The sequence below is a fragment of the Sinohyriopsis cumingii genome, chromosome 14 (genome assembly GCF_028554795.1).
Source record: "Sinohyriopsis cumingii isolate HCF-2022 chromosome 14, ASM2855479v2, whole genome shotgun sequence".
NCBI classification, from domain to species: Eukaryota; Metazoa; Mollusca; class Bivalvia; order Unionida; family Unionidae; genus Sinohyriopsis; species Sinohyriopsis cumingii.
In genome coordinates, this window is record NC_142974.1 from 26,238,488 (window position 1) to 26,252,589 (window position 14,102).

The 14,102-nt window shown below is 35.6% G+C and overlaps 2 protein-coding genes across 4 annotated transcripts in view; one reads left to right on the forward strand and one right to left on the reverse strand.

Annotated features, from left to right (window-relative positions):
* Positions 1-10,820, reverse strand: part of LOC149783459 (uncharacterized) — a 36,178-nt gene extending 25,358 nt beyond the window's left edge. Inside the window, exon 1 of the mRNA XM_089931702.1 lies at positions 10,160-10,820. The gene's annotated coding sequence lies outside the window, so the exon portion shown is untranslated. The remainder of the gene's footprint in view (positions 1-10,159) is intronic.
* LOC149783460 (uncharacterized) overlaps positions 1-14,102 on the forward strand; it is a 45,781-nt gene that overhangs the window by 17,658 nt on the left and 14,021 nt on the right. For 2 of the 3 annotated variants that reach the window (XM_089931699.1, XM_089931697.1), the window contains exons 3-4: positions 6,297-6,593; positions 7,418-7,747. In XM_089931699.1, the coding sequence (XP_089787825.1) occupies positions 6,297-6,593; positions 7,418-7,747 (627 nt within the window). The remainder of the gene's footprint in view (positions 1-6,296; positions 6,594-7,417; positions 7,748-14,102) is intronic. The other variant, XM_089931698.1, reaches the window with a different exon arrangement.

Sequence of the window (14,102 nt, forward strand, 5' to 3'; positions counted from 1 at the left end):
CAGTTTGTAAGACCGAATGGCGTTATTTATCGAACAGATCTTCTTCACGATAAAATGAAAAATCTTCCACTGCAAGATACTGATGACAATGAGGAACTATTAAGCAACTGTTTTACTGTTCCGTCAGTTGCGGTTCATTTTGCTAGAATGAAAAATTCGTGTAAACCAACTCGGTCTGATTTTCTCAATGACATAATACTGAGTTTTGTCGAATATGGACACAGCGGACTATGGAATACTAAATACGATCATAAAGATGTTACTTCAGTTGATATGGTCGCGTGTTATCCCGGAAGTTTTCTTGGATACGGAGATTGTTCTGTGTACTTTGAACGATTCGGCCATCCGACCCACGAGATGACACGAGTATCGATAAATGGACCATTACCGGATTTTGACCTAACTGGATTCGCTTGTATCGAGTCATTCGAAATGTCTAAAGGACTTCATCCAATTTGTTATGTTTGGTTTGGAAAACATTTCTCAGAAAAAATGTGGGCACCAATAGTACTCTTACGGTATATGCTCGATTGTGTGATGTTAAAACGGTTGATTGTAAGTGAAGCAATTATATCATATCGGAAACAAACCAAAGTTTGGTTACCACAACAAAAGAAATATTCTGATGATGAAAATCCCGATGTAACCGATTACGAGAATAAAATTACAAAAGATCTTGGTAGAAAAATAATCGGCAAGATTACCCAAGGAGGAGCATATGATCACAGACCACATTGTACAAGATTGATTATGGATGATGCTGAGTTAGATTTTATAATCGCTGATACAACGAACAGAAATACGTTTATAAGTCGAGAAATAGCTTTCTTGTGAAATGGAACTAAATTAGGTACAATTCTGAGCTACATGGACGGTGAGTCACCGCAGTATACTCATTTAAGATCTTCAATGCTCGTGTACGTTTCAATAAACCTATTATCGATAATAAATAAAGTTTCTACACTCGCTGTCAGAGTTGCTACTGATTCGTTTTATATAAGTAAAAAATATTCAATACTGCTAGAAAAATTAAACATAGGCACTTGTGCATCGTGGGGTTCGTGGAGAATAAAAGGGGAATATATACTCGATTATTCCGAATCCGCTGATGTTGCGGTTAAAGATATTTACGTGATAAAATCAGGCAGAAATAATCAGATATATTCTGCACCATCGATATACGATCCAATAACCAGAAATAAAACAGTTTATCTAAACAGACTTAGCGGTTCTGGTAAAACCACTAGAGCTATTGAACTATTTCAGAATTCAGATATGATTGTGCTAACACCTACACACAGACTCGCGCGAGAAATGAAACAACGAGGAGTACAATCATGTACTTATCACAGCTTCTTCCGATAGAAGGGTGATACATGGACATCTTTAAGGATGGGAGAAAAATATATTCCAAGGATGATAATATGGGATGAAATATGCACTGCACCATTAGAAACATTAAAAATGTTTCTTGATTGGTTATTAACAAGAAATGCTGCTGTGATAATGTGTGGCGATCACGGTCAACCACCCGTAGTTGGACCATCTCCACATGACTGGCTGAAAACTTTCGTTGACCACTTCGAAGAAGTGACTGATGATCATAGAGTACTTGATGCAGAATTAAAGGAATTTAAAAAATTAATCAGACTAAAACCAAATAAAATTCACCGTGAGGTAATGCGCGTGGAGACCAAACGATTTGATAGTTGCAAATAGAAAGATAGTTCGTGATACACTTCAACGGGAGTTGTTTCAGTTACAACGAGAAAAGTTTCCAACGTTGCCAGTTCCGTTATGTTATCGACCAGCAGATACGCGACGGCAAAATATTGACGTTGATATACCAGGACAGACCGAGTCAAGGAAACAGAATCTTGTGTTGAATGATATTGTTGCAGTTGATGTTGATGTTGTTGAAGATGCTCTACGTGCTGATAAATCCCCGTGGACGCTTGGATACGCGACGACGATTCATTCATCTCAGGGATTAACTATTACTGATACAGTTGTTTGGATCGTTGATGATCATATCGAATGGTCGAACTTAGTTTATCTTGCAGTCTCGAGTTAAAAAAATATTTCAATTGAGACGAATCATCATGGACTCGTCAGTGATCAACGATGATATTGACGAATGCTAAAATGATATAATAAGAAAAAAATTATCTGGTTATAAACAAGGTGACAAAAAAAAACCCTCGATTTTGATCTTGATATTGATTTTATTAATGCGCTGAAACAACAACAGAATGATCATTGTACAAGTTGTAATTGTATAATGTTATGGCGGTATCTGAAAAATGATCCGAGACTATTTACCGTAGATAAAAAAAATAACAATCTTGGTCATACACGAGAAAATATCATGTTGACCTGTCTTGAATGTAACCGACGTCGTGGCGCTAGTTAAGTGATTTGGGTGGTAATTGTGTGTCATCGGGAATTACTTGTAATTGTTCACGTACAAATCCACGTTGAGGAGCAGTTGAATCCAGTCTGTAGATTGCAGGTCTATCTGAGGATCTTGTCACGGTGGATATCTTGTGTGTGGTAATACTCCAAATAGGATCAGTCGCTCTTTTTTTACCACCTTCAAGTTCACCGGGCTCATATAAATACCTTACAGTGATATTACCTAATACTGGCTGTGCTGAAAGATCACGTTGTTGTGTAGGTATATTTTTTTTTGTAATTGCATTAATAGGTTTCATGTTGGGCGTTCGAGTTGTTTCATTATTTAATGCAGTTATCACACTTTGTAATCTTGCAACCCATTTACGAGATCTCGTATCCTGAATAAATTCCTTCGCGTATTGATATCCAAATAACCGCTCAGCAAGTGTTCGAGTAAATCGGTCAACAATTGCCTGATGACGATGAATTGCAGTATGTCCTCATCGTATTTTGGTATTACGTTGTTTCATCAGCGATGATACTGGACCAAGAAATTCCTTGCCAGGATCAACCTGTAGCAGCTGTGGCCATCGTAGACCACCTCGTTGATAAATTCGTTCAAACGCATCGGCTACTTCAGATGCTGTTTTCGTTGATAGCGATTCTGCATCTTTATATCTACTTGTAACATCAACAACAGTTAGCGCGCACTTGTATGTTATTTGACGTCGACCAATTTTAACGGTATCATGAGGTAAAAACAGAATATCAGCTTGATGAACTTCATTAGGAACACTGACATTGAAATATGCAAAGTGAATTTGCTTAGGTGGCGGTAGGTAAATTTGCCATATTGTCTGTTTGGATAACCACGTTTTAGCAGTAGAATGTTTAACCGCTGCTGCATCAGCAAGTTTACTAATTGCTGCTTTACCTTTCCAGTATCCAAGTGGGGAATAATAAATCGATTCCATTTTATATATTACCAGCCCCTAGCGCTAATTTACATTTCATTGCGGATCTTGCTAACCAATAAGCTAGTGATTGTTTGATATTTTTATTTTTTTTATAGAATTTAGCACATGAATTAATTTCACATCTGCAATATGCCTATGTTGTAGATCATTGCTTTTATTCGCAACATCATGAGCATGACATGCTTTATCAATAGCGTTTATTGGCTCCTCGCCTGGATTTGGTTGATCCTGATTATCAAGCCTGATATCGAGTCGTGTACCAGGACCGCAATAATTATATCCTGGTAGATGTTGTTCTCCTGGGTATTTAGCCCACGGAGTCCCGGGTAATTTTGTTAATTTTGCTGCAATATCACCTCCTCGTTGCTTTTTTTAACTCTGACTTTGTTCTTGATTTATCACCGGGAATAAATTTAAATTTCTTTGTACCACACCGCGTACACTTATCCATAACCGCTGATCTGTTATTTTTTGTGGTAATAGTTGTTAATGTATCTGTCGGGGTATGCATCCTGCACTTCACACAATATAAATCCATGGATATTTTATACAGCATGGATATCATTGATTTTTCAGTGACAAGAAAACGAGAACCTGTCAAGCACCATCCTGCGTTACCAAATTCCACCAGAATGATAATAATAGGACCATCTGGAAGTAGAAAGACACAGTTGTTACTTAATCTTATAATGAGATGGTTAAAGTGGGATAAATTGTATTTGGTAGCCCCGTTAGTTGATGATCAACGATGTTATGATGTGCTCAAGGATTTTAATCAAAACGCGCAAATAGATAAAGATAACGATGTTATCGAGTTTATAACCGATATTAATGAAGCACCATCAGTAGATTCCATAGACGGATTTATTAATAGTTTAGTTGTATATGATGATGTGATGCTGGACAAACAATCAAATCCAGCTAGGATTTTTTCTCGAGGTAGACATAAAAACACCGATGTTATTTATGTTACTCAACGATACACACAAATATCAAAGGTGATCAGAGATAACTGTAATATTTTAGTTGTGTTTAATGGAGTTGATACACACACGATGAGAAATATTCATCAAACTTGGTGCAGCGGTGACATGGATATAATTAAATTTAAAAACTTCTTTTCACGAGCGCAAGCTACTCCGCATGGATTTATAACAATAAATTTGCACGATCCTAGAACAAGATATCGTATTGGACTTGATAAAATATTTGGATAAATTAATATAGCAGCAGAGGAGGCGGGACCTCGCGAAGACGTAATTGCGTAAACAACGTGCATAATAAACTAGAAAAAATCATTAACGACAAAGGAGTAATTTTAATTATAAAAATTCCATAGAGACTCTCTCAGTAAAGTGTCGACGCTTTTTTAAATCTGTCGACGCTTTTCTTTTTTTCAATCATTTGTAGGAAGGCTTAGTTTCGACATTTGGACGTTTTTCGACCATTGGTCTCTTCGCCTCCTCTGCTGCTTAAGGACATATGAATGCTAGACCAGAGACTCTCCGAACGAAAAATATACACTGACAAAGAAAGTGGGCACTTAATATCACGTTGCAAAACATGAGTTTGTTTCATGGATTAAAATTCAATTTACTTTGAAAGAGTAACAGGATATACGATCGAAATTATTTTCTAGTTTTTGTTAGTATATACCAACTATTAGGTATACATATGCCTAATTAGTGATTCATTATCGTCTGCAAAAAGGCTACTCTCTAGCTTAATCAAAAGCAGCATTTAAAGCTAGTCTTTAGTTGTAATGATAGATATTTATCTATAAGACTTACTTTAATTAGTATTCAGTTAAGGATAAAACTGGATAGGTATTTATGTTTTCTGTATTACATTGTTTACCCATTAAAGTTGCATACATTATTCAGGGAAACAATTAGGATAATAACTATTATTATTCTTATTATTGTTATTATTATTATTATTATTATTATTATTATTATAGTAGTCTCAGTGGCATTTCCGATATCATTATAACGTCATTTCAACTTCATTTTAACGAACTGCTATTTCCTTACAAGTCGTTGGATGCTTTTATCGAAATTAGTGGCACTGAAATCATACAAGCATTTTCCACACGGACGAACAAACTACGCCATTATCTAGCCTAACAAAAACATATTTAATATTCTAATCTTACTTCATTCTTCTGTCTTAATGCTTAAAACTATACTTATTTTATAAATGCTAGTTTCAGGCTAATAACCGTCACTCAGTAAACTGTTAAATTTAATGGCTAAGTAAAATCATCGATATTGATACTGGGAGATGCATATTAGCAGTATGTAAGTACTGAAACAGGTGTGTATTACGCCCAGTATTTACTGCACAACAATAGCACATCATTGTTAAATCATAATCCTAGATTTATATTTGAAACGAAAATAAATTATTTTGTGGCAAATTTAATCCAGAATATGTGCGACTGCGATCTAAATTGTTGAATATCTTTATCATAACGTTTACATTTGGACGAAATTAGCGAAAATTCAGTTGACTTCTGTATATTTTGTAAATTAACGGAAATTCGGTTTGACGTCTGTATATGTTGTACAGTAATTACGATAGAGGTAATATTCACGAATGCGCGTGTCAATGGCAATATGATGTACAGACCTGAAACTATGTGTGTTTGGTTGCGGGATGTAGCTAGGTTAATGTATTGGCTATGATTCACACCTTCTGCAAATATGGTGTATTTTGTTGTCTAACGATTCTTTCACACAATCTATTTATGTTTGATGTTACTGGCTTAAATATCCAGGGTTCAATATTATTAACCAACATCCATATCTGGTGTTTATAGAGATCACATCATTCTTAAATGCTTATCTGATCTTTCAGATTTTCTTAGTAACCTATGACAATCATTATATGCTCAATCGCCTCTTTTATATCACATGGTAGTTACAGATGCTCCGGGTTTGAAAGTAACGATCAATGGCTCGAACGAAAACAATCGGACGGCTGTGCTGGTCTGTGACGCTCGGAGTGTACCTGGTGAGATCACGTTTTCACCCTGGGTCCACATGTGGGGAGGCAGGGTCATCCGACATGGTCTACAGGGCAGACATCATGACCATATCAACCTACTGATCATAAACAATTTGTCTTTGCGTGACATGGGGACATATATTTGTTCTGGCGCAAGTGGAATCAAAGGAACGAAAACGCACATTGAGTCTGAGAACCTAAAGGTCACTGGTATGGATCTAGTTTAAGGAAAGCAAACCAACATTATGGTTCGGTATTTATTCTGCCTATATATACAACATTAATTCTGTACTAATCATCGTTATCTTCTCTACTCATACATCGTTCTAAATCGTCTAATGTATACTCATTACATGGTCATTTATAGGGTCAAGAATAATGACGGCTTGAAAGTAGCATAGCCACAAAGTCCTCTGAATGAATGCGTTTTGTTGCCTTTCCTTTTACTTTGAAAACCTGCAGTAGATGACCTGTCCATATCAAATACAGGTGCTCATATTATATTGCTATACATTTTGGTCTGCTCTGCCCGGAATAGTGCAGGTAGGGATTTAACATATTGAGAATGGTCATATGTGATAAATATCTTCATAAATCGGTAAAAATGGGTAGAGACTTCAGTGTTAAAAATGAATCTCTTCCGATTACCTCTTCAAAGAAATTGTTATAGCAAGCTAAAAACTTGCTCGTCGGTCGACAATAATAGTTGGTATAGCACCTTAATGACGGATCTTTAATCTGGGGATGAACCGTTTGTTTTAAGGACAAGGGTCACGTTTGCGTATTTAAAAAAGAACTACCCATGGTTAAGCCATTTTTCAAACATGTATGACGATCATTGAATGAAAGCTTGAATACTAATTTCTAAGAAACAGAAATGTACAGCCACTGTGCTAGACGAAGTATTCAAAGTGTATAAAATAACTGGTCTAACGGGATGGTAGTAAAGTAGCTATCCAGGTCTAGTTATTGTTCTAATTACTGCCCTAAAACTTTTTAATGCAACAATATATAACTTATTCTTATTTTTTCAGGGCTGCCCATTGTTTTGTTTGAAACGAGCATATTCTCTGGAAAGATAGGTCATCCTATCAATATTTCAATACCATTCTACAGTGATCCCGCCATAGAAAGATTTTACATCCGGGCGAATGGCACAATTCTTCCAAACACAAGCGGTTCCAGCATAGATATTGTTAATGAATCCATTGACTACATGATGTACGGCATGACGGTTAAGTTAGAAGCTCAGATTCTGCAGTTTGTCATCCCGAATTTATCATCAAGACATCTTGACAACTATACGCTTGTACTGACGAATCCTATAGGACACAAAGAGTTCACATTTCAGCTGCTATTGTTTGGTAAGATATGTGATATATTTTGTTAGGTATTCACTGTTTGACTTCGCAATAATTGCAATTCATTGTTAATAATTCGAGGACAGTAATTCGTACTCTACTGAGCATAGAAACCTGGGTCCTCGGGTTGGTTGCGAAACCTCTGCCTGTCCGACATATACATTCTCCCATATCCCCTCGACAAACACTAAGCCCAAGAAAAGATGTTTCTGATATAGAAATTCTTGAGAGTAAACACGCCCATTAATCAAGGCAGCAACTGATATACATCTAACTACAAGGTCATTCCCGCAACAGAAATCATTATACATATGTATATATATAAAGAATACAAGTCATGTGGTGAATAACAGTCCTTTCAGGAGCTTCTGGATGCAGCAAGGGATCACACTTGTCAAGGTTTGATTAAGATAAAGAAACTGAATACGAACAGTGAAAAACTATTCGTTCTTCTTCTCTTTGTTTTGCATTTGTCTTTTAAAAAGACTCATTAGAGTCGAAAGCGCTGAGGTTAGCTAGATACTAGGTTTGTACTGTACGTAGTCAATTATTGCATATATATATATATATATATATATATATATGTGTGTGTGTGTGTGTGTGTGTGTGTGCATCACGGAGATAATTCCAAACCGTTTCCCACACAGGCTTTTAGAGCAAAAACAACTTCCATACACAAAGCGGACGCTTAAGTCAAAGTCTATACAAAATTCTGGATTCCTACATCATATAATCCCTAAGGGCAATTTACAACAATTGATATAATACAAGGTTGTGCAAACATAATAGATGATTGGATCTGTTAACCTTTCGGCCTATTTCTCAATTGTGAAAAACGACGGAAACAGGAAACATATCGTGGCGAGAAATAAGCATAATCTACGTGTTTATATATAAAAAAATATCATCCCAGTGGAGTTATACAAGGAGGACCTGATGAAAAGATGTTAACATAATTGTGTGTGAAGATGAAACAAAAGTAAGCCAAACTATCAATGAATATTCAACTGCAGTACTTTTCGTCTGTCCTCACAAGGTTAGATTCAATCGTTAATATATCCAGGGACCTGATTTAGTGTCCATTCGAGTTGTAGCTTTGGGAAGCTTTCGCGCTGATCTTGTTTGGAATATGGCTTTTATGAGAAGTCACTCGCTTGTCAAGATAAATGGATTCGTCAACATATTAAAAGGACACAGGTATTGCTTGTCAGAAGATAAACTGTATTATTGGTTTGATATCTTAACTTCTGATTGATCATGTATTTAACTCATGTGGTTGAACTTTTAAAACTGTTATTCTTGCCTTTGTCGTGAATATGTGTGTAACAAGATAACCAGGTTTAAATTTTCGGATTTACAGAACACTTCTGATGGTGATACATATACATCGTTAAATGACGAATGACTTGTACGAGAAAGAAGTATGATTAATACGTGCGTGTATAAGTTCCAAGTATTGGACAAATTATCATAAGCCGCACGAACCTAATAATGCAACCTATTAAAATACAAATAAACGGCCTTACACAGTACAAGAGCAAAGGTGAATGTTTCACATTAATTTCACACGAGGAAAAGAATGATTTGTTTTACTCAAATAGTACAAAATGCAGATTTTACGCAGGAAGTAAAATGTATTCACTTAAATAGGGAAAAGAGGTGTTTTTTCTCAAATAGTAAAATGTTGAAAACATTGGGACGTATATACAAAATATCTTTACAATTCCAGAACACTCGGTATTAGAAACCCCAAACATTAGCCCACGGCTAAAACAATACATGCATGGAGTTACATGCTCCGTTACCATCACACCTAACTACCAGCCACACTGGTCAATCACGCAATCGGTAGTCAACGACTACCATTCAATTCCCTGCTCAATCAAGCAATCAGTGCCCACCAATCGGTCAGCAACGCCTTATCAATTGCTACTCGACCAGCAACATTGTTCACTCGGCTCTACGACTGCTATGATTCTGTTGTACAGCTGATATGGTCAACTTATATGGTTACATGTACAGCTGGTACCACGTCGACTCCGATCAGTTTTACAGCTGCGACTCCGATCAGCAGAAAATATATCTAACACCGTGTGCTATACATGACACGGGCATATACGAAAATACGTAATGACATTATCTACGGTAAGCTAGATTAAATTATCGGCACAATAATTACAAAAGATACACAAGTTTAGAAGTGAACCTTCCCGTACCCGATAAGAATCCTACGATATCAAACGTTTCTAAAAAATGCAACATTACATTTCTAATATAAATATCTTGCTAAGTCACAATCAAGAATAGAAAATATTTACATTGTAAACCAAAGCTACATAGACAATATACAAACCTAAATGTCGTAGGACAATAGTTATAAGTTATGCACAATATATTAATAAATACCTTACATACCTCTACTGTCGATGATGTGCAAGTCCTTCAAGTAGAGCGATCACTGACCAGACGATCCGTAATGTGTAGAATGAGTCTAAGGTGAGTCGTTTATACATAGGCGATGCCGCCATACATCGTCTGTGCGCTGGAAGTAGTCGGCTGTTCCCTTCGAAAACACTTCTCACGTGCGGCATACGAATTTGCTGTTTCGAAAGGTTGTACAATATACATAAATCACACTCGGATATTGATGTCCGCTAAACACGAATCCCGAGTACATGTATTCAATAAATACAAGGATTTATACAATTCCTTGACAGCGTGGAGTTACAAAATGTTATCCTAGCACTTGCTAGATGGTCCATGAGATTTTTAATTCTACGTTAAGCACCAATTAGAACTACTTGAAATATACAATTGACACATTCGGACGTTCAATATGGTGCCAGTGATTACGCATGATCTGTCTAGGTTAGGATCATGGGTGGGCTATGGTCACACGAAGAGGTCAAGATTGTTGGATTTCTTAGTTTTATATTTCAGGATGTATCTTCTGTCCAGGAGTTTAGTTTTGTTATTAACCTCCTCAGTGAAGCTTCATCTGTATCCTCAACTTCTACGATGACCCTTGACCTCTTAAAATCTCTATGTAAAGGTGTCAGTATCAGAGCACATGCGTTTGGTTCTAATGCACATACTGCAATACATTTTTTTTGTATTACGTACAGTAGGTGGCAACCGATCAGATGTAGATACTGGTGAGGGTATAAACCAATTTTGTCATCACTAGAAGGGTAGATTGATTATCCAAAATACGCTAATCCTATAAGATGATTTAATCGTGGGTTGAAAGTTGTTATCAGATTTTGAAACTATTTTGATAATGTCTACTGTTTCTATGTCGGCAATGAATCTACACCAGCTAAGATGGTTATAAGTTGTTTCGCTAAGAAGGTTTTCGTCTAGTTTTGGCATGAATATGTTGGCACATAAAGCTTCCATTGTAGTGCCCATTACAGTTCCATTGACTTTTAGGAACTGTTCTTTATTGAATACTAACTTGTTTTATTTGAGAACCTGTGTTAAACCTTTAACCAAATAAAACGATTTAGAGGATAGATCGGGTCGGTCGAGTATCCTATACTTCCTTGCAGATTGTACTACATTTATAGTGCGGGATGTTAGTGGATACGGAATATACATGCATTGTGGTAAAGCGAGTGTTATATGTAACATTAATTTGTGGTGTTTTGTTCAGAACAACGTGGTATTTTGGATATAGAATGACCAAAAAGAAATTTAACGAATTCAGATATTTTTCATTTTCATTGGTATATGTAAGCACGCACACACTCATATATATATATATATATATATATATATATATATATATATATATATATATGTGTGTGTGTGTGTGTGTGTGTGTGTGTGTGTGTGTGTGTGTGTGTATGCTTCTGTGTGTGAGAGAAAGAAAGAGAGGGAAAAAGTGGGAGGGGAAGAGAGGGTGTTTCAACCACGCATGTAGCATTTTCTTAATGAACCAATTTAGATCCGAAATATGTAGCCTGCACGCGGTCTCTCGGGGACGAAGTGGTATTATAAGGAAACCTTGTTAACACAAATACATTTCTTGTAGAATTTATATTATTCGCACAATTATTTTCTCACTTGCTTCTTCATTATTAAAGACTGAGAATTTCTCAATTGTGCCATGTCGTTAGTTCTTTGTTCACTGAACTAATTTTGGATATAACATTCACCTATGCATTTCGAATCGTGCATTAAGAGACTGCATTATTGTATGTGAGTCAAAGTGCTTTTGGTGATGTTTTAAATGTAATTATATATTTAGTGGTTTCATTGATCCTCAGCTGCGCTATGAGAGTGAGTGAGATAAAGGTATGTCTATTATTGCGGGTAATCTTTAAGTTGCATACAACTCTTAGGTATAGGTTATATCATGGGAAGATATTTGCCCCATTTTTAGTTTGAAGAATAACAATGTGACATTCACATTCAGGTCTTTATTTCCCCGCATTTAATTATCTACCATTAAGAAGTAATTATGTAAATTAAACACCTATCTATAACATCATTTTTTCTTTTTTTGCTCTAAAGAACAATATATTAGCTGACGTACATATTTATAATGGTGCCTTATAATTGTGATAATATATTAAATCTAAATTGAGGCTTTCAATCATATCCTACTTCTTATGTGCTCCCGTTTTCTATGTTAACTGTACGTTGTCAGAATGTGTCTGTACTACATGGCTTCATACTGTACGACACTTGGGTCTAAAATAGTCTCATAGGAACTACTATGTCAATGAACAATGCGGGTTCATGTAGTACACAATTTAGCTTGTGGTTTATTAGTCTGTTTGAGGATGTACTATAAACAAGATGTATCTTCCATCTGAAAGTACTGATGGTAAAGTTAAAGAAATGAACCATTTCAAAGAGTCACAAATTAAACTGTGAAAGATGTACATATGAACCCGAGAGACACAATAAATGAAAGTAACATTTATGATTGTTTAAAACGTTATTTAGATAAACATTCGTACCTTTTCGCAAATATAATGTTTCGGAATATTCATTGCTCTCTATGCTCTATACAAATAACATATACAATCATAACGAGGCCAAGGAAACTCCCATATCTGTCAGATTTTTTTTTTATAAATCAGTCAAAACCCTAATTTCGAGGAAAATGCTTCAGTTGAAGATTTTGATAGATAACTAACAGCGCATAAGCCAAGACGACTACACACACTAGAAACATTGCGATTTCCTCGAATAACTAGTTTAAGGCAATGTTAGACAAGCGATAGAAGCCATACATGTCATTGATAGGATCCCTCATACAGAGAGTATGCAAGTGGCAGGGCATTAACATACTTATTAAGTAGCTGGTAATAGGAATGGCAATACATATGCTTACATTTATGCATCTTGAATTTACTCTGAATGTAGTTTCTTTAATTTTTCAATTAGAGGATTTCAGTTTCCCCAAAGTATGATCCCAGTCAATCAATTACAAAACACAATCGCACGTGTTGTCGATTCAACTGCACAAATCACATATGCATCGTACAGATTCGACCCAATAAATGCAGTTTATCACAAACAGAAAAGCATAATTAAGTATAATCGTAAGAAAAAATGAACCCATCTATTGCGAATGAACTTGAGAATTTGTTTTAATCAGAAAATCGTTACATTTTAATTCTAAGTAGACTGAACGAGATTTTTTAAAAATTAATATCAAGCGCGCAATAAAACACTAAGGTCGCTGGGTGGTGCTTTTATACGCATTAATACATTTTACTCTGTACTAATGAATCTACGATTGTGTATGTATTGTTGAAAGAAGCATAAATTTAATAACTTTGTTTCTTTGTAGATTGTTTCTTATAATGAATCATTAAGCAGGAAAATAAAATAGTATATATTAAAATGTATACTGCATTTGTATGGGAAAATGTGAACTCGGACTAACACTGCACTCACATGGTTATGTATTATTGCTCTGAAAACAGTAGTTCATATTTTCCCATATAAAGTGCAGTATCCTATAAATACGGTATTCACTAATGGATACTTTAAATGCAAAGAGTCACGCGTAGAGCCAGTACCTGTCTAAGTAGTATATATATGTGACATAATGCTGTGGGAAACGTTCTTGTAAAAACTTAAAACACTATCCATTTTAGATATTTTCCCGCGAATATTGTAAGATGTACAGTGTTACATTTTGGAATATGTTTCTGCAGTTATTTAATCCCTGTAGGGAGGGTCTTCCGAAATACAAAAATCTGCACATACCATTTACTACGCTCGTATGATAATGTTGCATTTTTTTTTGAATAGTTATGATTTTCACTTCATAAATTGTTTCATCTGCTCAAATCTTGTATCTACATTTATTGCGTTGCCTGCTTTCCATTGTTAG